General features: G+C 43.4%; 2 protein-coding genes across 2 annotated transcripts; one reads left to right on the top strand and one right to left on the bottom strand.

Annotated features, from left to right (window-relative positions):
• The first annotated feature begins 6,191 nt into the window (after nucleotides 1–6,191).
• On the top strand, nucleotides 6,192–13,010 carry wnt7ba (wingless-type MMTV integration site family, member 7Ba). The gene is made up of 4 exons (XM_062382263.1): nucleotides 6,192–6,395; nucleotides 7,409–7,635; nucleotides 11,524–11,795; nucleotides 12,280–13,010. The coding sequence occupies exons 1-4, from the start codon at nucleotides 6,313–6,315 to the stop codon at nucleotides 12,757–12,759; spliced, it is 1,062 nt and encodes a 353-aa protein (XP_062238247.1). The 5' UTR covers nucleotides 6,192–6,312; the 3' UTR covers nucleotides 12,760–13,010.
• A 1,460-nt stretch (nucleotides 13,011–14,470) lies between these two features.
• atxn10 (ataxin 10) lies at nucleotides 14,471–22,642 on the bottom strand. Its single transcript, XM_062383180.1, has 11 exons — nucleotides 22,495–22,642; nucleotides 21,873–22,064; nucleotides 21,266–21,351; nucleotides 21,070–21,166; nucleotides 20,763–20,927; nucleotides 20,562–20,642; nucleotides 20,179–20,335; nucleotides 19,890–20,007; nucleotides 19,330–19,505; nucleotides 17,569–17,632; nucleotides 14,471–16,412 (listed from the first exon to the last, which is right to left on the bottom strand). Exons 1-11 carry the CDS (start codon nucleotides 22,617–22,619, stop codon nucleotides 16,228–16,230), a joined length of 1,446 nt encoding a protein of 481 aa, XP_062239164.1. The 5' UTR covers nucleotides 22,620–22,642; the 3' UTR covers nucleotides 14,471–16,227.
• Nucleotides 22,643–24,063: the final 1,421 nt, after the last annotated feature.

Below are 24,063 nucleotides of genomic sequence, written 5' to 3'. Positions count from 1 at the left end.
ACCGTTTTTTTTCTATACCCCAGCTCTGCATCATGTCCTGCACATAAAATGGTCGCACCTCACATTACATCTCCTCGCTTCCTACAATGCGGCACATACATTTTGAGCAGGCAGGAAACAGCCATTAAACTAAATGATCCATGGGCCTCACCCCAGCCTTGACCCGTGTGATTGTGAGCAAACTCAATCAGCGAGGTCAGCACTAACACGATTTGACTCTGAGAGAAGTTTTTTTTCTCCTAACTTTCTCTGATTTGAGCTATTAGAGCCTGCTAAAAAACGGTTAAGAGGTCGCGACTACATCAACATGTGTGTGTGTGTGCGTGTGCGCGTGAGCAAGGACGAGAGAAAAGTGAGTGGGAGCCATTTTTCTAGAGTTTCAACGATGCCTAACCCATTAAGGGCCGAGTATTTCCATGGGAATAGAAAGTTACAGAAGTGCAACACATGTTTGATTCCCAGACCCGCAGTGCAATAATTCTTCACATACGAATTACGAACACATCAAATCGACTTATAGTGCAGCTGCAGTGGATTTGCAATGTTTGGTGGTGTAGATGAAAAAAATAAACGATTAAGTCTGTAATTAACCATGTTGCCTTAAAAAAAGTAGGTAATTTATCAACAAAGAGAACACACGAGCAGTGGTTCACCTTTCCCTAACACATTTTTCTGTAAATAAATACAATGCATGAGTACAAAATAGAAAAGACAAAAATAAGTACATTTTGAAAAAAATATAGAATTTTTCCCCGCAAAAGGATCATCATTTTTTTTTTGACATTGTCCTGATCTGACCCTAAAACTTCTTTTCTGCAAATTTTACTTCTAACATTGCACTACTTGTCTATTGTACCTTCTTTTGCCATGATTGTTATTTGGCTCATCTCCCTTTAGTAACCATAACTTTTTATTTTATTTTTAATTTTAGTTAATATTACTCATAAACATTTCATGCATGTGCTGATGTGGCAAATGTGGCACTGTAGTGTAACAGAACTCAGAGTTTAGAATAGCTGATTTAATGGTTTTTAAATCTTACTATCAATTACTAATAGCTGGATGATGTTTCCATTTGTAAGTTACAAGTCTGAATATGACTATGTGTCGAGGTGAGTGTATACCTATCCCTCTTTCACCTGTGAATCCTTGCTCTAACTTTGAACACAGAATTCCAATCCTTGCAGATGTATTGGATGGGGGAATAAAGTGCAGAAATAAAAAAATTCTGGATTTGTGAGTTTGAAAAAATCCTTCAGCTTTAAGGAAACCAGCTAAGAACAAAATAATGTTTGATGATACCCACTCAAAGATTCTCTAGATAAATGTCATGCTTCCCGTATTCAGGCTAACAAATTGAACGGTTGAATTTGGACATTTTGAAGGTAGGAACCAAGATGGTGGAACCACTGAGGAGTGTTGGGAGTGACAGGGCTGTTGTCCAGCTTCTCCTCCTGTACTTGGAAACACAGGAGTAAAGAGCCCCCTTGAGGATCTGGAAATGAAATACTTCATATGTTACTAGTGACTCTAAAACTGCTGACACATGGTAACATCAAACTCTCGTCAGCCTCAACACTAAGTATTTTTAAACAATAACACGAACATTTGGGCAAAAAGAGGATTTTATATATGTAATTTGGGACTGAAAGATATTATTGCAACATGATGATAAATCCTCTCTAAAATATATAAAAGCATGATGCATGTGTCTGTTTAGAGAAAACCTATTACAGATGCTGTTCTCATGCCATGAGAGACAGGATGGTGTGAAGTTGGTGTGAAAGTAATAAATTTGACCCAAACCAGACGGCTGGTCGAAGGTGGGATCATCCCCAGTGCTTTGTCTCCCTCTGCAGTTACAAGTGAGTAAAGACAAATGGAGGAGGCCATTTAAAAAGACCAAACTGACGAGCTAAAAGTGTGATAAATAGCAAGGTTTTATTTCGACTTTCAAATGAATGATAAGCTGAAGGTGTCACTTTATAGATTCCTTCTCACTTTTTCCTTTCTTGGCTTCAGGGTTGTTTTCCCAAACGTTTCCTGGTGACTCTGCACATCCACCCTCCTCAACATCTGTAATATGTTGGCTCCTCGAAAAATCTGCATTTATGCACCGAGGACATAAATCCTGTTTACATGAAAAGGGCTCTGCTCTCGAGACATTTATGTACGTTGTGGCACTGCGAAAACGCCCCCCCCCCCTCCATCTGCGCCCCAAAAGGGTTCAAGATGCTGAACATCGACAACAGCCATCACTCAAAATTGGAACCGTTCTTACGAGACATGGGAACAGTTCCCCTCTGTCATCTATTCATGTTTCGTGGATGCTCTGAACAGTGTAAATTAGACTTGATTACAAAGTAGTTTATTTCGGTTGTGTCATAAATACACTCTCTGCCTGTTAACGCCCCCCCCCCCCTCCCCCCAGTGTAGTTTTTGTTTTTCACCAACCACACTCAGATTTCTCCTTCATTCCAGCATGCCCTTCACCCCATCACACACACAGGCCCCATGTGTTTGTGCTGCCATATTAAAGTCGGAACAATGCCTCTGACATTGTGGTGCAAGCTTTAAAGCCACTTGAGTTGCATGTCGCTATGTGACAAAATGGCCCGTGGGCACTTGTCTGACCTAAACCCAATGGAACCCATCAGGGCGTCTTCACAGATCACACACACGCACACGTTACATACGACCAGAACCTTTCACAAAATGTCTTCCCTCATCGAGCTCAAAGCTTAAGTGTCACGTTTGAAGATTCAGGCTGTTGTTAATCTGTGTTTCTGTCACTGGCAACAACTCCTGGGAAGAGACTCAAACCAGTAATGTGACAATAGTGTGTCCCGGCTCTGCCTGTAGTCTTTTTAAATGCGGTGTAAATTTACACGTAGTGACAGACAACAGTGGGCCAGCTCTTGGGTGTTCTCGCATGTTTTTTCCTCACATGGTCTCAGTGAATAATAATGATGGAAATAGATCATTGGGTTTCCTTTGATCTTTTATTCATTGTTGCAGTAAAATGTACGGCCTTTAGGCACAGATGTTCTCTGTCCTATCATGCCACTAAATAACATGTCACAAGAACAACTACCTTTTTCTTATTGGAGAACCATTTCAAGTAGAGAACCTTAACATTGCCAAACAGATTACATGGAATAATAAACATGGAAAAAGACATTCTGTTGTCCTGCTCGTCCATTGCACTCATCCTGAATGACGTGTTGAATTTGGATCTTACTCAACTACTAAACGATAATTATAAGCTGGGTGAAAACATTGGTTGGAACACATGGTAACCATCCCTCATTAATTTGATTGAATTTAATGATTAGCCGAAGGACATGCTGCGAATGAGCCTATAATTATTGTGAAGCTTCCATCCATCATTCCACCCATCCATCCATCCATCTCCAACATTATACACACAGTATACTGCTTTTATTTGTTTTATTTTAGTAATTATTTTACTGGTTTTATTTAATGCTATGCTCGCCAATGTTATGTTATTCTCTTCTTACATTTTGCACTGTCGCTTCTTTTATTGTACAGAACTTTGTTAAACTGCAGTTGTATTTTAAAGTGCTATATAACTAAACTTGACTTCACAATTTTCCTGCAGCACCTTCTCCTGTATTACTGACTACACGACGATGGGACTGGCATTGACAAAAACATGACTTAAGATGAATTATTAGACGTTCACTACGATTATCAAAAACCACCATTTGCTTAACAACTACAGGGGATTCTGGGCTCAGGCACAAGATAGCCTCCCAAAATCCCACAGAGCCATAAGACACCATTATTAATCTGTGTTTTTATTTTCCAGTTTGAGGCCTCACTGCATCGCAGTTCCAGCTACCCCCTGCCCGTCTCCAGCCCTGTCATTCATCCTTTTAACGCGGATGAGGTTTTCAAAACCATCACTGTCAAAACTCGACAGATTACTATAAGTATCACAGCAACTGTCACCACTGATCTCCCGTCCTGCGCGTTCGGCAGTAAAACCAAATTCCTGTGCAGCTCCCCACTTCCCATGTCTCCCTGTTCACCTCTTCTCCTGCTCCAAAAAAGAATGAAAAGAAACAGATATCGCTGTGTGAACGCCAGGACAGTGAGTGCACGCTGCTTAAGTGCTATCTTGGCTTTGGAAATTGTGGTTTAGGAGGATTATTTGGACAGAAAGAGAGAGGGGTTGAGAAAGAGACGCAGTAAAAGGCGCAGAGAACACACAAACACAAAGGGGTTCTTCCTCCGCTGCCCCCGAGCCAGAGACATTATCTGCGAATTGTCCACTGGAAGGGCTGCATGTTGAGGTTTAAACAGCCAACACGCTGCTATTTAGTGGCAAAGCTGCTTCTCATACTCCAAAGCTCAGAGCACATGTGACTGCAGCTCGAGTTTCACAGAGTCCGAGTGGGCACGAGCATCAGGCCAATCTCATAGCAGCCAAAGAATGAACGGTATTTTATTCTCCTCCAAAATCACTGCTATCTCTCAAATCGCTCCGTTGGCAGCCGCCGAGAATTTAAATGAAAAGGTTTGCGTCCACAATATTTCCCTCGGGTCGTTTTTCTAAGAGAGCGTCTCACTTTTGTTCACATGACTGATGTCTCATTTTGCAGCAAATTGTATTAATACTATCTCATTGTGGTCGTTTGTTGGGCTCAAGTTAAGCTCGGGACGTCTCGATTTCCAGTCTCCGAAATGTCAACAACAAGCGGGGAAAATATGCACTTTGTCCTCGGTCCACTCTGTGAAGTAGACCAATAAAAACTGTGCTTTGAAGGTGCCTTGTGGAAGTGAACGGGAGCGTCTCCGCCCATGGTGCTCACTTCAAACAGGCCTGTGTTTGCTGTGGAACAGCTTTAAAAGGAAGAAACGGCAACAAATCCTCTAGTGTTCCCCCTTGTTGGCCTTCTACTCTAATGACACTATAGGGCACCTCAACGACTGTAAAGGTTTAACAAGGGTGTTCACAGCAGAGAAAAATGTGACAGATATATTGGATAGATAGATAGATATATAGATATATAGATAGATAGATAGATAGATAGATATATAGATAGATAGATAGATAGATAGATAGATAGATAGATAGATAGATAGAGTAATGGACAGACAGACATTAATTCAGAACTTGATCGACACTAACTCTACAGATGCTGCACCTGGCGCATTAAACTGACATTGAGTCTGAGATTCTTCCTTCATGCCACCACATGAGGGCGTATTGTCAGTGATCCACCAGCAGCACATGTGAGCTGAAAGAACCACTGACCATCTGAGGCATTTCAAAATGCATCCGACCCTCTGACGAGCCAATAACTGAGAAACTGAGAGTCCGATGTTGGAGTGATGAGCATTAAAAATTGAATTTCTCACCAGGAATTATTTACACATAACATCATAATACCTGTATGTATGTATGTATGTATGTATGTATGTATGTATGTATGTATGTATGTATGTATGTATGTATGTATGTATGTATGTATGTACGTATGTATGTATATAAATGCATTTATGGATTCTGTATATGAATGACTGCATTTATCATCTGGTAAGGTTACCAAAGGTTCCCTTTCATGTTTGGAAGGAGTGGGTGAGGTGAGGGGTGTTCAGCTGCATATTGCAACTTCACCACTAGATGTCACTACATTCTACACACTGAACCTTTAACTTCAATACATATAACAGTAACATATGTAGGGCACCTATATATATACATCCTGATAAATAAGAAAATTGTGCTGGTGAGACAATGGACAGATGGATGGATGAATGGATGGATGGATGAGAGATGAAGGGGGCTAGAGAGATGGTGAGATATATAATTAGAGAGATACACAGACAGACAGACAGATAGATAGATAGTTAGATAGATAGATAGATAGATAGATAGATAGATAGATAGATAGATAGATAGATAGATAGATAGATAGATACTTGTGGAGTTGTGAGCAGCTCCCTTATTAGAATCGGACTTCCGGAACCCTGCTGGCTCCCTCCCCCCCCCTCCCTCCCTCTCCCTCTCCCACCCAGTCCTCTCACAGACCAGGTGGCTGCGCGCACTTCGGCCGAGGGATGCAGCCTCTCATCTCCTCACACATGGACAGCAGAGCTCGGAGCTGCCGCAGCGCGCCACGGCTGCACTATAGCTGCTGAAGACACCACCACCACCAGCGCGCAGGAGCGAAGACATCAAGTCAAACCAACTCCTGGACTTCAGAGAAAAGGACATATTCATCCTCTTTTCTTTTTTTCAAACCGCAACAGCGCAGCAAAAGCGGTGTTCAATGCGCAACCATGCTCATCATCTCCTCCCGCAGTGCGCTGCTGTCCGTCTACTACCCACAGATCTTCCTCATCCTCACCAGCGGTAGCTACCTGTAGGTTTCTTTATGAAATGCACTTGCCCTATTTGAACCGTGAGTCACTTTGTATGCGACGGTCCCCTGGCGCGTGCAAATGCTTGTTCCTTGCGCGTAAAAATGGCCAATTACGCACAAGTCAGAAATTGGATAAGTCAAGTTAGATCGCGCGTTAAATGGTTCTAGTGTTGTTAATATGTTATCTTAAGAGCGTGCAACACGTGTTTTTACTTTTAAAGCTAACATTTAACCTCGCTATTTGGAGTAAATTGCTATATTTTAAAATGTCCCTTGTGATTCTGCTGTGGATAACTGTGGGAAAAACGTTGGAATATCCAGAGCCATTGGTAGGATATGCGTGATTTGTGTCGTTCAATCAATTACATTTTATTCCATAATGGAATCACAGACTATACCAAGGGACGGGGGCTGCAGACTGTTCCTCATTACATTTAATTTTAACACCGTGCCTTAAATCCAGTGGATGAAGATTTGGGTGTATGAAGCCAATATTTAATCTACATGATATTTTATATCTCCTAATTTGGGTGCTGCTGATGAGGTAACCTGCTCTCGGATTTACACGTTACAACAGAGCCATGCTGTCATGGCCGCACCTGGTATAAAGCAGCATATGGAAAAAAGTAACCTCATGGTTTCTCTCTCTATAGGAGCAGCATAACGTAACGAGCTTTCTCATGACATTAAAAGACCCAGACCCTCACAAAGAGGATGATTGCTGCACCATACATGCCTCTCATTCATAACAAGGGCAGGTCCTGAAAACCTAAAATAGCTGTGGTAATGTATGTCTTCTGTAACAGAGGAGAAGGGATGAAAGAATTACGTGGGTTGCTGAAAATTTACTTATTTTGCTTGAATAACAGCCAAGTTCTGTCCGACCAGGACACAGAGTTAAATCCAAACTACTCCAAATATAGAGAATGGTGGCAGGTACATGTCAGACAGATTCTTATCTATATTTTCTCGTAAAATCAGTTTTTTTTTTCTTTTGTCATCTCTATATACAGGGCACTATCCTCGGTGGTAGCCCTGGGTGCAAACATCATCTGCAACAAGATACCGGGTTTGGCCCCCCGTCAGAGAGCCCTCTGTCAGTCTCGGCCCGACGCAATCATCGTCATTGGCGAGGGCGCCCAGGTTGGAATCAATGAGTGCCAGTACCAGTTCCGCTATGGCCGGTGGAACTGCTCGGCCCTGGGCGAGAGGACCGTCTTTGGACAAGAGCTGAGAGTAGGTCAGTCTGTTTGAAATTCAGATTCTTTACATGTAGACGCTTTAGTGTGATGGCGAGAAACTGAGAGGGCAGAAGCTTTAGATATAGTTTTCAGTGGGACAAAACATCGAAAGGGAATGAGGAAAGCATGACGGGAAATGACCTCAGCTGGTATCAAACTAGATGTTGGCGTTCATGGTCAGTGTCTTAAATTTAGAGCTGCAATTAAAGATTTTTTCATGATCTATATTTCTGTTGATTTTTTTAATTAACCAATTTGTTGTTTGGTCCTTAAAATGCCAGAAAACGTCCAGAAGTGTCGCCCTAAGCCCAAAATGGCTTCCTCAAATCAGTAGTCGATTCTTGATCGATTGATAGATTAATGGTTGCAGCCCTATTTAAATTCCTCAACCATTGAGGCAAAAAACAAAGAGGTGTTTACCTACATACAGTCTTGTCCAAGGGGGCCGTCTAATCAAACTATATGAGATGGACAAAGGGACAGGTATATAAATTAGATCTAAACCACGACTCTCAAACTGAGAAAATAACTTATAACTAAACTGCGTGGCCTTATTTCCAAATGACTGAAATCAAAAGACCTGTGCTGACATCTTTTACTGTCATCCTCAGACCTCCTGTAAAATCTCCTCAGTGGCATCATGAGAAAAAAGCTCCGGCTCAGCACAACCGAGCAGCATAAAACAGACTTTCGAGATGGGTGGCAAAACTTTTAACTGAACTGAAGCCATTTCTGTGTGGAACCACAAACGCCCTCAATGAATAATTTGCCTTGTTGAGACCCTTAAAACAAAACAATAACTTTACTGCCATTGTTAGAGTCCCCAGAGGAGGCTCAGTTTGTGATGGATGTAAGGAATATCACTGGGCTTGCAACACAACTGTCACAGCCGTAAATTGAAGCGTGACGACTTCCTGGTGTCTCAGGCTTATCTGGGTGTGCCATCTACTGAAAGGATTTATAACCGCACTCTGTAAAACGCAGAAACTGACACATCTCCCTGGTTTTTTGTGTCCACTCGCTCCTATGTGAGTCTCCTGTTATAAACTGCATTTCACTCCGAACTGTTTTGTTGCGGTCTTGCTGTGGGTTTGGATCCATGTTTAATCTAGCAGCTCTGGGAGCAATCACTTTGGTCTGCACGGGAGAAGAGCAGGCAGACGTCTGGATCCCTTTATTTCTTTTGTCAGAGGGAAATGTCTCTTTTCTCTTGTGGCGTGTAAGCGAGGTCGAGGAGACACTTTGTTTCTCTCGTCTTCTCCGTGAAGACAGTTTTACAGAATAAGAATTTTCTGAAAGATAAAATCTAATCGAATCTGTACAAATATGATAATGGTGTAGAATGTGTCAGGAGTCTTCATGGATCATTTGCTCTCATCTTCCCATTCCTGCCCATCTTTCAAAAAGCAGATGTCAGCCAGTGACATGCCTCCGCTTGTGTCGCTTACGTACCATTCACAACTTCATTTGATCGACCTGCCAGGCCTGTGAACTCATTAAGGGTTGAGAAAGACCAGAGAGATTCATGAAAACCACTAATTGAAGTCAGCTCCAGCAGCTGGATGGCAACAATGGGACCCAGCATGCACTGCCGTACAATCAAAACAAATCACAGCGCGAGGAGATGGTTGCTTGGCTGTTGCATGCACCCCTGATTCCTTGAGAAACGCCCCCCCCCCATACAACATACGCGAGTGGGTCGTGGCTCTGGGGCTGATGAGGGAAGACTTCAGAGTTTGTTATGAGTTATGGACCGAGGGAACCGCAGGCCCGATGGTTTCAGCGAGCGAGTTTTGTCAGGTTGGAGAGGAGCCATCAGAATCGCCCCTATACCAGAGACGCCACGCATTAATACTCTGGGCTGTTGAGAAGAACAAAGACCCAGCATTATCCTGATTGGTTAGAGGATATCCCGTTACCGAGGGTTGGGCCAATAAATTCATCCCCCTCCTCCTCCTCCCCGCCATAAATATAAATGTGTTTATTCTCAAGTTCAAATGGTGACATACAAAAGGCTTGGAAATGGGCACATCTCAGTCAAGAGCCGGCCACAGATTATTTCAACATGTAATGCAGCAGTATCATTTGCTGTAATAACGCGGAGCGCCTGAGACGGACGCGGCATGACACTTAAGCCGTGTGAGAAATTTCAATGATGAGAAACAACAAGAGGCAGCAGCTCGACGAGAGCCGTCGCAGACAGAGCTCCTCGGTCGGCCAGTAGATGTCACTTGTGTTTTCTTCACTGTAGTGATTACGGTTCTAACTGTGAGAGACTCCGCTGATGCAGATCAGAGGTAGGAAACGAGGCAGAACGGTTATTATATGATTATAAACACATGCAGAAGGGTACTATGAACAGAACTGAATGTAGACAGTAAATGTACTTCCTCAAGTGAAAGTGAAGTACTAGTTGTATATTTTAATCATTATAACACATGCATCATAAAATGAAAAAATGTATTCATCCCCTTTCCAAACCCAGTTCCATTCAGTCATGCAATTTATAGTGGTGGCTATCTTTCTTTAAATGAGCAGTCCAATTTTTAACAGGCGGAAATATGTTTATCTACTGATGAGAGACTGTTTATTTCTTTCCTGAGTAAAAATTTGTGTTGTAATAAGAACTAAGCGGGCTGCAGCGATTCAACCACACTGGCTTGATGAACAGTTCTCTCTGAATGCCATGGCCGGATCAGTACCCCAGCTATCATCCCTAATTATCTGGCACCACTAATTGTACTAGTAGTTACTCGTTATATCAGAAATCCCCCACTGCTGTCTAATGCACCGGTAAAGGCTTCTTGAATCCTTTGGCAGGATGAAATCCACTTATATCTGCATTTTGCAGGTATTTTCCAAAGTAAAAGAATGCTATGATTATCTACACCATTTATCTAATCACAGCTGACACTGGGCGGGGGCAGAAAACACCCTGGACAGGTCGGCAGTGTATCACCGTAACTGAGAGACATGCACATCTACAGATTAAGATTAAGATAAGATACATTTATTTATACCAAACAAATGCACAACACACTCATGCAATGGTAGGTAAATTTATCCTCTGCATTTAACCCATCTGGTGCAGGACACACAGAGCAGTGAGCAGCCATGTACGGCGCCCGGGGAGCAGATGTTGGGGGAGTAAGGTGCCTTGCTCAGGGGCACTAGACAGGGTAGGGACAATCCTCTTGGATTTTTGGGCAGATCAATCCAGGTTCGTCTTTTGTTGTCTCTCTGTGGAGTCGAACCGGAGACGAACCAGAGACCTTTTCTGCCCAAAGTTTCTGCCACTAGACCACCGCCTGGTGCAGGCTTAAGAGTCTCCAGTAAACCCATCTGCATGTTTTTGGACTGTGGAGGGGAAGCTGGAGAACCCAGGGAAAACCCACGTTGACATGGAAAGCAATGCAAATGCCAGAAAAGCCTTATGACTTCATCAGTCTTATTGATTAATGAAGTTCGGTGAAGTCAAGTAGCTGCAGCTTAACTTATCCTTGAGGTCTAATTAGGTAGAATAAGAAGAAAGAAGCAGCAGAAGTGAAGCTAGTCTGTGTCTAGTTTCTAGAATGAGTCCAGAAATGTCAACAATTTCCAGAAATGCATCTAAGTGGCATCCTTCAGTTGTGGACCTCTGCAAACCCAACTCAGACTTTCTGCTAAAAATGTTACGTTTCCAGCCAGGAAGACATTGTACAACTGTATTCAGAGGCCAGGTATCCAGCAAAACTGTATGGCGTGTGTATACTATTCATTCCTTTCTTAGGGAAGTACAGCAATTAGTGATTTTAGAACTTCTACAAGAAAGCACCGGTACACATTCTCAGTCAGATGCTATTTTAACGTTACTTTTATTTACTCAGACTCTTCTCCATTCTCTCCAGGCAGCAGGGAGGCGGCGTTCACCTACGCCATCACCGCCGCCGGAGTGGCTCACGCAGTGACGGCAGCCTGTAGCCAAGGCAACCTGAGCCAGTGTGGCTGTGACCGCGAGAAGCAGGGCTACCACGACCAGGAGGAGGGCTGGAAGTGGGGGGGCTGCTCGGCCGACGTTAAGTACGGCGTGGAGTTCTCGCGGCGCTTTGTTGACGCCCGAGAGATCAAGAAAAACGCCCGGCGGCTGATGAACCTGCACAACAATGAGGCGGGGCGAAAGGTAACGAAACTAATTTGCTGTAAAAACAAGGTTCCCTTTCAAGCTCAGGCCCAAGGGGGAAACGGTCACCTGTCAGTTTTGTCATCTGAACATTTTTGCATGGCATTATAATATAAATCTGGTTCAAACCACAATGTAACTCCATACGTGCTTGGTTGCACAACATCTCTGGTCAGTTTTCTCTGGGCTGTCATGCTACTCTGTGGTCTGAGGAAAGGTAAAGCTAATTAGAGACTCCCGCTTTTGGGGAATGAGTTATTTTCCCCAGGTCTCTGACACAAAGTTGGCATCTGGTTAGTGCGCTGAAAGTCAAAATGCCTGCAGGAAGCCCAGCTTACCAGCAGACAGATTACAAGGATATGGGTTTACTGTTAACCATTTCAAATACGAGCAATGAACGGGAACTCAAAAGGACAATTCAAGCAGAACGAGAACAAGCTATTTTACTTTATTCTGACCTACCCTGTCCTCTTTCTGTGACCAGATCCTGGAGGAGAGGATGAAGCTGGAGTGCAAGTGTCACGGCGTTTCCGGTTCTTGCACCACTAAGACCTGCTGGATCACCCTACCAAAGTTCAGAGAGATCGGCTACCTGCTGAAGGAGCGCTACAGCGAATCGGTTCAAGTGGAGCCTGTCCGGGCCTCGCGGCTCCGCCAGCCGTCCTTCCTGCGTCTCAAAGACGCCCGGGGCTACCAGAAGCCCACAGACACGGACCTGGTCTACCTGGAGCGCTCGCCCAACTACTGCGAGGAGGACACGGCGACGGGGAGCACGGGGACGAGGGGCAGGCTGTGCAATGGCACCTCCACCAACACAGACAGCTGCAATGTGATGTGCTGCGGCCGGGGCTACAACACACACCACTACACGCGCGTGTGGCAGTGCAACTGCAAGTTCCACTGGTGCTGCTTCGTCAAGTGCAACACGTGCAGGGAGAAATCGGAGGTTTACACCTGCAAGTAGGGAACGAGAGAGACGGACAGCGGCTGAGGATGGGAAACAGACAAGGGGTCGAAGGTCAGGGGGATCCGACGAAGTGGAATTTGAAGTGAAGGACGTGGAAGTATTTATTCAACATTTTGCACATTTTGACTTCCTATTTGGAATTCTTCAAAAAAAGGAAAGGCACGCGTGAAATGGAACATGAAGCCTGGAGAGCGTGTCCAAATCATGTGACTGTGACATGAAGCGAATTCAATCTCTTCTTTCCCAGAAAAAAGCTACATCTTGCAAACACGTCACTTACAGACATCGTGCCCGAGTGGGAGGAAAGCAGCAAGGACTGTTATTGGAAGTGGAGAAGAGCGTAAACACGCTAACTGGAAGCAAAGTGCTCTGAGGAGATCCGGCGCCTGATGGATATTGAAAAGGTGGCGGTGGAATATTTTAACTGTACGCTCACACTGTATTTTGTTTGAACACTGAAAAATAAAAGCAAGATTATTTATGTCTTATAAGTCTTAGGATGGATAGCAAACTATTTTTCCTTTTTTGTAATGATCTTCAGTTGCTGCAGATCCCTTTTTTTCATTCACTTTATCAGTGGTCAGAAAGGTATTTGCTATGTCGGAATTATTTTTCTTTTGCACTCACATAGTCACACTTTTTTTCCCCTGCTGGGCTGGTGCTGTTGAGTGCTGCCCTGAGCCCTCTCTCATGGACGTATTCCCACCAGGGGCCAGACCCCCTTTTGTTGCACCAAGACCCAAAGAGGCAGAAACCACTGACATTACTATTTTAAGTATCCGACCTGTCAGCTTCAGCGTCACTTAAAATCCTGACTGTTTTCATTGTTTTGTTTTTTTCGGAGGGGCTCTTGACTTCTGAGAACGGCGTGTAAGCCTCAGTGGAACTCCATAGAGGTGCAATCAGGTTCAGATACATCCAACGTTCCCATGAGCAGCGGAGACGTGGAATTCCAACTGGTGGCCTCTGCTTACACAAGGCCTTCCAGCGCGGTTTAGGCCTGCCTGGGTGGATGGCATGTGCCCTAACCACACAGAAGGGGGTACGAGAGGATCAAAGTCCTCACAGCTATTTTTGGACGGCACCCTTAATGTATTCAGAAATGTTTATTTAGGCTTTATATAACTTAGAAAACAATTTGAAGAGTATATTTTTATATGAGGAACGTGGCACTTTATGTCATTTATAGATGGGAAACAAAGTTGCTATTTACCAGTGTTTTCTAATGTCATTTTATTCAGATTTGAGAGTTATAAATTATTTGGAATTTATGTCTTTGATCAAAGTTCCTAAAGTTGTAAATACCCTATGTGTTTTATTACCTGAGTAGCTCCGATCATCAATCTGGACACGATGCTTCAAAACTCAAAGTAGCTCACAGGCAGTAAAACCATTGTACATGAGTAGATATGTGGAAGATATATTGGAAGCGTTAGATGAAGGAGACTGTTTCCAGTTGTCTTAATGGTGCTTTCGGTGAAAAGGAGAAGCTCATTGCTGCCTGAAAAAGTGTAGTTATGACTTGAAATACAGCTAATTTAAGTTTATTGTCCTGTGGCTAAAACAAAGTCTGCATCACTTACAAATATGGACGGTTTGTTTTTTGCTTTTTTACCAATAAAATCTGAGTATCCTTGTAATGCCTCTTGAGTTTCATGTCACATCTGGAGTTTATTGGCCTCCTTATTAAAATCATTACAAAAAGCTGTTTGTCACTCACACAGTTCTTTATTGGGCAATTTATAAACATATTTGAACGGAACATGAAGCATGTGGTTTATACCCTGATTAAGTGTTTTTGTGTTTTCCCTCTTTAAGGTCTCCATCAAACCAGAAGGCACAGAGACAATATGGCTGAGGCCTGCTGGATAATACGCTGATATGGGAAACAAGAACTTCTGGCCTTGACTGATGTGGTGCTAATGTGTTAGGAGGTGAACAGACGACCGTGGCCGTGCCACCTCATTCAGCCTGGCTGACTCGCACAGCCTCTTTCCTGTGGGGCTGAAAAGCATTGCAGCCAGCCAGTCGAGCGCGAGTAACAGCTGTTTTGTTAGCCGTCTGAAATCCTGGGGACCGGAACCGCATAAGCTCCCACCACTATGCCGGTGGATTGAGGGGAGAGTCGAGCCGATTGTTTCAATACATTTTGTCATTAAAAATCTGAGGCAGAGCAAACAGGGTGGAGCAGGGTGTGGGCAGGCCCATAAAGCGCGGCATTGTTGAGGTGTCAGGACCATTCAGCTTATCCAGCAACGGGAGGAGCACGGAGGGATGTCATTCTGCAAACTAATGCTTCTGGTCTGATTCACTCACTCACACTTTTAGCTAGTATGCTCTCATCCATCCACCACTCATCCACTATAATCGATCAACACAAGAAGCTGAAACACACATTCACTTCAGCTAAATAGCACCTACATTATTTACTATAAATCTCTACAAAAGTCTATAATCCAGTAAAACTCTATTAAAGCTTGAAGAAAAAGCTGTTAAAGGTATAAAACCTGAACTCGCTATAAGCCCTCATGGTTTATTCATCTATATGACTGCAATAAGATAGAAATAGAAGATTAGGAATGAGTGGATGAATAAGGATGAATTCACTAAACTATGTTGAGTATAAAACTCTGTCAATAGAAGAAGCACTGCAAAAGCCAGCACAGGTATAGTGACAGACTCATGCTGTACACTGAGCGTTGTTGTTAAGTTACAAAACATGCATAGTTTATTCTTTGTTATTGCCTTTCGCAATATCCTTAGATTATAATATTAATAATGTTATGTCACTTTAAATAAGCAGGTATGTAAGAGTTTGAAAGAGGAAAAAGGAAAATGTTGTTGTCTCTCTGGTAAAGACACAACCATATATTCAGCTGTTGTGGTGAGGGTTTTTTGTGGTTGTTCTGTTTCACGGTTAAGGCAGAGGTCACTACAGGCCTGGAATTAAACCCCCAACCCCTGGTGGTAACATCAGTGTCAGTGGAAAGTGAAAAGACCTGGACACTGTGGTGCTTTTTGTTTTTGGACAGACCACAAAGCATCAGTTTCGCCAAAAAGGTACCAGCATGAGATTGTCCAGCCAAACTCTTCATTTCCCAGACTCCACTCACTACAGAGCGAGAGCTGCTGAGGTCCTTTTGAATATTGTTAAGCTCCTCTGAGCATGAGAACTACTTCTAGTACTAATACTACTTCTTTGACCCTGACCATAGATATATTTAAATTAAAAAGCAGTTTACTTTTATCTGTGGCATGGCTGTCAAGTTTTTCCGGACAGGCACAAATCTTTTTGTTCCGTTTCTTAAATACTGTGTAACATTAAGGAGGCTTCAGTACGTTATAAGTACATGTTCACACAAGCGCATGCACATGTACTTTATTCCCTCCTGAGCAACGACTTCACGTGAAAACCTGCTAGCGGGTTGAGGCTCTCTCTTCTTCCTGGCTGCTGCTCCGAGGTTCTTACGAGTCTTTCCTCACAGTTTTGAGCAGCAAACCTCCATCTCGCTCCTCCACCATGAATCCCAGCTCCCTGAGGGCAGAGTAGTCAGCCGGGCCGCGGCGCTCCAGCTCGGCCACCAGCTTCTGGTTCGGCACGTTGTTCTCAAGGAGGTTCCTGATGGCAAAGATGGCCCACTGGCTGATGACTGAAGGTTACCCAGTTAAGGAAATGATCAGAATTTAAAACGGGAATTCAATTAACTGTGGAAGCTTCGACGCAAATGTGCTTTGAATGGGGTGATATCAGGCATTATGAACTGTACTGTGGTTCTGTCACTTTGCTTGTGATGCATTCAAATAAGCCAATGCAAGTCCTGTCCACCAGCATCACTCTGCTTTCTGGGACACAAACTGCGGAAACCAAACCTATAGAAAGGTCGCACAAGGTCGTTCACAAACCAAGCTAACCATGCTGTGAAGATGGCCATGAAAGGCAATGGACAAAGACACCACAATAACCACACAAGTTAAAGTCATCCCTCCCAAGTTTCATGCAGAAATCCAATTAACCTTTTAAATTGCCAATCTGTCCCTGAACAGAAACAAATGCCAACATGAAACCAGTGGAAGGGGTGACCAGCATGTGCGTGTGTGTGTGTGTGTGTGTGTGTAAGCATGTACAAGAGGGTGCATGGGGACAGAAGATGGGCTCAGACTATTGACCTGGTTAAAGAACAGCCTGGGACACGGCCCACTGCTTAACAAACTGATACCAACTGGTAAGTGGAAGCCAAGCAGAGGCCGAGGATAAGAAGCTGGCCCAAAAACACATATGTACACTCTCCCAGGTCAAAGGTCAAACCCTGCTGGTTCACATCAGTTGAACGTACCAAGTTGCAGTGGGAGCGGAGCCTCCAGTGACAGTGTAGGGTTTTCACTGTATCAGGTTAACCAGAGCAATCTGATGCAAACCCATAAAACAGATAAATCCCATCTGGGTGAAGCCTGCACTGTTCTCTTATTGTTGACAGTGTGTCAAACAGAGGCCATAGTTAGTGGTGCTGTTTTATTGAATCATATCATAGTGATGCGTGTGATAATATTCTGCTCCTCTCGTTTCAGTGTCTGTGAGGCTGATAAAACATTGAAGCATATCAATATGCGATCTAATACAAAAGCACCACTGTGGTAGAAATGCAACAATATAAAGAAAGGTTCACATAACAGAATGCAAATTGCATTCCTCACAAACCAGTAATATAGTGCTACCGGGAACATGTTAACCTCCAGCTGAACTTCCAGAACCAAGTTGCAAAATTTGCAACTTATGTACATTATGTTTCCAGGTCAGACAAAGGATACATGGGTTGTTGCTGTCTATGTTGCTGTTGTCCAGGATGAGGGGGAGGCCTTCCAGCTCTCTCACCTGAGGAAAACAAATTCAGTGATATGTTAGAGAATGAACTGGTATTGATTAATCAAATAGATGTTAGAATTACTGACAGTCTTCCAGCAGTGATGACACACACAACAACATTTCATCGCTTCGAGTTTCATTGTTGTGTCTGTAGACAATAATTTAAATTAAGCAACCCTGCAAAAACAAAAGAAAACCTAAGGTTACATTTGTGAAAGGCGACGTTTGTGTTTTGATAACCTTCTGACACATTTTCAAAGCAATAGGTGAGTGTCAAATGAGAAGCAGCAACATGTTTTGCTTGCTTTGTCTGATGGCCATGCTTTCTGTGGTCTGACAAAGCAAACATACCACAGGCCCAGGCTGCCCACTCAAATCACCACCGCTTAAATCTTCCATAGAAACATTTGGGTGAATTGTAGGATTTGGTCGAGCGGTGCAGTCTAGCCAGCAAATACTGTTTCAAGAAAAAACAAAAGTACAAATATATTATGTAAAGGAACGGATTCGACCCGAGCGTCCCTGTCCCGAGCGGAGCCTCATGTCTATGCAGAAGCAGCAGTGTGGTTGTGGGTTAGTGTGCGACCGTCACAACAGGGTGATCTGCTCTGTATCATTCGTCCGATTCTATAGGCTCAATTGTTGACTTTGCTAACTGTTGCCCTCCTCTTGCCTTTGTGGTCACCCTTCAAATACACTACTGGGAGCTCCAGAAACACCGCCGGGCTGCTGAGTTTCAGAAAATGTAAATGTCATTTCAACTGTCAGAGACACAAAGTCGCTGACGAGCACAAGCACCCAGGTCTGCGTTTTCCACTTTCACGGGGATTGTCTGAATTTGCTTACATTATGTCCAAACCCTTAAAGAGATGAATAACAAGTGACTGGACCCCGACTTCAGCTCGGTACAGACAGTTCAGTGCTTTGCATGCACATCTTAAATTACAATATTCTCCCAAAGGTGAACAGAATGACATTTCGTTTACTGGAAGAGATCTTAGTGAAAAGAGATATCGGGTGATTTCTGACCACTGACAGACCACAGATCAGCATCCATAAATATTATTGAGAGGCCAACTGAGGGTGGCCGCCGCACAAGCATTCCACAAATCTGTTTCTATTAAGTAGGACTGAGTCTATAATGTACCATTGATAGAGGCCAACTCCTCCCTATCCACTTCATTATTTATCTGTTTTTTATGTTAATAGTCACATGCTGACAGACGGAGACAAACTGATAAAATCACCACAGAGGGAATGTTTCACGTTACAGTGCAAAACCAAGCAGTTGTGTTGAAAGAGCTGGTAAACTCGGAGTCACAGGAACACACGGCCTCATGCTCCATTAGATATTACACTAATGTGTGCTCCTCACTTTTTCTCAGTCCTCACACGTCACGTGGTTTGACGAGGATAAGACTGAAAAAGATGCAAATGAAGTAAGAGCTAGATCTGACTACGACGGCCGAAACCTCATTCTTTACTTGACCATTAATTCCATTAACTTTGACTAATCAAGGCTGGATTAGGAAAGAAAACAACCCAATGAAAGAAAATATTATAATATAAGTATTCGGATTTAAAATAATATCAAGGGCCTTCATTTCCCTTCTGTCAAATATATATTTTTTCCAAACCATCATTATTTGCACTGTTAGGGATTATACAAATAATTAATAATCAATGGATCTGTTATTAATCCAAACCTTGTTCTGGTTGTTGGTGTTGCTGTAACAGAGATTTCCTATTAGCCGGATGAGATGAGCCTTGAAGCCGGTGACAGGAGAAGAGTCTCCATCTCCACCGAGGGAGGAGAAGTTCTGAGCAGCACTGAACATATTCTTACTGGCCTTCCCTATGGTGTGCACCTGCCTCAGGAGCTCTGCAGGGAAAACGTAAATGGGGAAAAGCAGAACGTTTTGAGAAAAGGAGAACATACAACATTTTATTTACCAGGCTTTAGTTGAAACCATTACGGCTCCTCGCTCAGAAGATGGAATTGGAATTCCAGATAAATTTACTTTCGACATGGTGTTTAAATAACCAGTTATGTGATTTCTGTCAAACTTATCTGCATTTGCGAGACGGAATTTAATCTGTTTTCCTTTGGGCGATTTAATGGGGATCTGTATCTTCCACAGCACCATTTCAAAGAGTATCTATGGTGTGTAGCTGAAATATTTACCCTAAGACAGTCAAATCTGACCCACAGACTCCAGTTATGGAACCGGTCTATGAGTGTGTGTGTGTGTGTGTTTTCATTTACCAACAGTGGTCGGGAGAAGGTCAGGCTGGTCCTGCAGGAACATGAACTGTCTCTGGTCTGCGGTCATCTCACACAAAACATCAAGCAGACTGATCACTGTCAGTGCCTCCTGCAGGACCTGCGGGGGATTACAACCAACGTGAGTCAGTCACTAAAGGAAAGGATCGGAATGGTAATACTGCTATTGGAAAAAAACACTCCAGAAAATGAGAATGTAGACTTTTCCATTCAAAAGTTTCACAAACTTTGAATCCAAATCTTGAAATCTAGTTTATCTGTATCTCCGCACCTCATCGCTGGAGGCAGAACCAGTGGCAAGTGTGAGCACTGCTCCACAACCTGTCTGGAAGGAATGAGCCACGAAGCGAGCCACGCTGGGTGGGACGCCGCACTCCTCGGAGTCTTCCTCTTTTAGCTGGGCAAAGAGCAGTTCCAGCAACGTCACTCTGAAAACAGCAAATCTGTAAGTTACATATCTCGGGTACAATTTTAGATTTAAACATTGGTTATCTGTATCTGTGCTGGTTGGTGATTCTGTGACATATAGGCAGGATCAGAATCTGAAACCACTAAACTAGCTTTAACAAAACTGTCTCCCAGCATGTCAGTTTCTGTGGGAGACAGTCTTATTCATTTCGATGCATGTTTGTCTCTGCAGTGAAAGTAACGTACCGTTCAAGGTGAGACATCCCTGTGTACATGCTCTCCACCAGAGCTGAAGATTTGAGAAAGTGCTGGGTTGCAATGAGAACCCTGTAAATTTAATAAATACAAATTAAAACTTTACCAATGAGAAGTGGAAAATGTGAATTCTTTGCACATGAACTAAATATTGCATCACGCACACCATCAAAGACACATAAACAGACGTACGTCCAGTCCAGGTCAGGTTGAGTCCTACAGAGCTCCATCACCCTGAGTGCCAGCTGGATGTTCTGCGGCTCTGACATGTCTTCCACCTTGGCTTCATCCAGACACGTGTGGAGAACCATGGAGGCGTAGTTCACAGTCTTCTCATCCTTAGCCCCGAGCAGCTCCCTGCTCACACATGTTCAGCAATAGTTTAAATTATATTATATTATTATGTTTTCCAAACTTTATTTCGGACAAAACGGTGTTAAATGGTGTTTTTCTTTACGGATACACAAATATAACGGCAATTATGTCGAACACAACTTACAGGAAAAGATTTGGGAAACCCAGCCGCCAAATGTCATCTTTACACATTTGGTGTCCCACGGCCAAGTTACCTAGGAACTGGATCCCACAACGCAGAGCTGGAACACATGGTGAATAATAGGTTAATATGTACAAGGCTCGTTCTACAGATCATCTGATTTTTTCAGTATGGATGAATGACCCAATTCAGGACTTACTTTCAAATATGCCATCAGTACTCTCCCAATGTGTGTTCTGAAGGAAGCGCAGAAGTTTAAGCGATACATCAATGAAGCCGAGCTCCCTAGATGAAGAAAATTTAATTAATTTTGTGCTTGAAGTATATTTAGATGAGTCCTTGCTTATCTCTTTGGTTAAAGCTATTGGCAGATGGACATTATAAAATGAACATGATCAGGTGCCATAGGCAGATATGTAATTAAAAATGTATTTACATTCATCATAAAAACATCTGTATTGGCTGAATATGCTGATGTCTGGTGCTTGTGAGAGATGGACATTTAGTCATTTGACAAGTTCACATTAAAATCTTCTATTTAGAGCTGATTGTAACATCATTTGGGAAAGAGTGCTAGAAGGATGTGGGTCGTAGTGGTCTGGGTCGGAGAGAAAGTATTTAATTTGGTGAGGATCCAGGGAATAATTTTAAGCTTTGAATGAACAATGTTGGATTGGGTGGTTATTTTGATATTTTCACTTTTTTCCCAGGGAATAATTCATAGGTGGTCATTTCTAGATTAGCAAATAATATCCACAAGTGAAGAGCCTCCTGTATCAACAACACTGCGTTGTATCAGGAATCACCTGAGCAGACTCTGGTTGCGTGTGCTCTGCACACAGGAGTTCCTCTGGGCCCTGAAGCACTCGGCGGTCAGCTGCAGCTGCAGGCCGACAGACTGCTGGTCCTCGCTGGTCTCTCCGGCAGCATGCAGCTCGTTGCTGAGCCTTGTGAGGACCTGCAGGAGACTGGAGAACGCCTGCTCCTCCACAGCATCCCTGACAGGAAGTGGAAAGACAGAGAAGAGGAAGTCAGCGGTTTTAATCTAGGCCAGTGGTTCGTAAACATGAGGGAAGCTGAGGAAATTAATGTGGAGTGAAACTGAATTTCAATTTACACAGTGGATTTCTTCTTGAAGCTTCACTCTTTGCTGGGATACTGGCATCATCAGTGACATTAGTTCTGTTGCTGTGACAATCCAAAATGTCTGCTGTGAAAACTGTGAATCTGAATATCTACTGTTATTATTAGAGTGCAGCCTCGTTGTAGTCGTATTACGGAATAAACTCACAAAGCTAATCCTGGAACTCATCACTCTGAATAATGGAGCAGCCCTCTGGATGTGAGCAGTGACTCCAGGCTACATTAGCCTGGAAGCTAACGCCCTCAGTGTCCGTTGATTATAGGCCGGAGACAACATGTCCTCACCTGTACTCTCTGTCCCGTAACGCAGCCGTGAACGTCTTCAGCACCTGCAGGTGCTCCGCGCGGTGTTTTTCATTCAAAAGGCCGCCGATAGACGCAGAGATGTCCTGGTTGCTAACAGCTGCCATGTTTGCCTGCTTACGAGCGTGCGGGCGGGACTTCCGGGTGAGTATGTGCCGCACTATTGGTTGAGCCTCGGTTACGGAGGCGGAGTCAGAGCATGTGCTGCTGTTTTGACTCAGCTGTTCGTCTCCCCTGCAGCCAGAGGTGACGGACAGCTGCTGGGATGATGCTGCTACTCTCTGCTACCAGAGTCCCATCCCAGTACCGAGTGATGGGGGATTTTTACTGGGAGTCAGCGATTGATTTGGTCAGAGCACAGTTGGTGGACCCTCATTACCCCCCCCCCCCCTTCCCCGTTCATCACACTCCCTGACTCCAAGTCATCGCAATAAGAAGTGGATTATAAATATAGAATCCAGAGGAATAGAGAGCAGGAAAAAAAGAAAGAAGGTAGATAGATAGATAGATGGATGGATGGATGGATGGATGGATGGATGGATGGATGGATGGAAAGATAGATGGATAGATAGATAGATAGATAGATAGATAGATAGATAGATAGATAGATACATTGATTTATCCACAAAGGGAGAGTGCGATGTCAAAGCAAAAACTGCAACCTAAGACAGGTAAGACTAAATTTCAACATATACCTACATAAATTACTAGTTACTAATTTATGGTAAATATATTAGCAAATTAGTAAATATAAAATAAATAGGATTATGATATTCAGTCATTATAATCTGCTTTAACACTGAGCCTCAATCTGAAATCACTCTGCTGTCTTAAACCAGTAGATTGAGCAGTGGACTTGATATGATGTGTTTTCCACCTTAAGATGTGTAAAGAATAAAACATGACATTAAACATGGACTCAAATAATGTCACATGTAAAACATATGCTACCATGACAAAAGCCTTGAAGTGCATCCATCCATTCATCGTTCTCCAATACAATCACCTCTGGATAAAACATCATCATCTCTGCCTGTGCTATATTTAAACATGCTGCACAACATTACACCCACTCATTTCTGAGGTGGAAGTTTTGCAAGTTGCAGCTGCAGCCACATCTTAAATCAGTTCGCCTGAGGCCACGGTTAAAATGTCTGAAGATCGTTTCATTGAGGTCCGGACACGTTGTGGGACAATTGTTGCAGCTGCAGACAGAAAAAAATAAAAGAAGCCACAGGACAAGCCTCTGAGATTTCCATGTAAAGTGGTGGCGTTTAGATTACAGGATTTTCCTCCACATGCTTGTCCCCTGTGTTTTCACTGGCAGGGCGCAGCACAGAAGTGGTGAGAGGCCGATCAACATGGAAGAGGGTGGATTATGGATGGTAAGAGGTATCCACCTCAAACTATTTGTCAGCTTTGAGATGAATATTCCAAGAAGCAAACATTCCCGGTATAGGACTCCCATTATTCATCCTCCTTTGAGCCGAGAAACTGGAAATACCCTCACAAACTGGAAGTGGTGTAGGGTGCGATGAAGAATCAGAAGAG

Source organism: Platichthys flesus, chromosome 23 (genome assembly GCF_949316205.1).
Source record: "Platichthys flesus chromosome 23, fPlaFle2.1, whole genome shotgun sequence".
NCBI classification, from domain to species: Eukaryota; Metazoa; Chordata; class Actinopteri; order Pleuronectiformes; family Pleuronectidae; genus Platichthys; species Platichthys flesus.
Note: the sequence above shows the minus strand (reverse complement) of the source record. Positions and strands in the feature narration are given on the sequence as shown.

Excerpts from the sequence above, each read along its gene's own strand:
- wnt7ba (XM_062382263.1), top strand. The coding sequence starts at position 6,313 with ATGCTCATCATCTCCTCCCGCAGTGCGCTGCTGTCCGTCTACTACCCA. Across the intron at positions 6,396-7,408 it reads CTCACCAGCGGTAGCTACCT|GGCACTATCCTCGGTGGTAG; the intron begins GTAGGTTTCTTT and ends CTCTATATACAG. Across the intron at positions 11,796-12,279 it reads ACAATGAGGCGGGGCGAAAG|ATCCTGGAGGAGAGGATGAA; the intron begins GTAACGAAACTA and ends TTCTGTGACCAG.
- atxn10 (XM_062383180.1), bottom strand. The coding sequence starts at position 22,619 with ATGGCAGCTGTTAGCAACCAGGACATCTCTGCGTCTATCGGCGGCCTT. Across the intron at positions 21,167-21,265 it reads TACTGATGGCATATTTGAAA|CTCTGCGTTGTGGGATCCAG; the intron begins GTAAGTCCTGAA and ends CATGTGTTCCAG. Across the intron at positions 17,633-19,329 it reads ACACCAACAACCAGAACAAG|GTGAGAGAGCTGGAAGGCCT; the intron begins GTTTGGATTAAT and ends TGTTTTCCTCAG.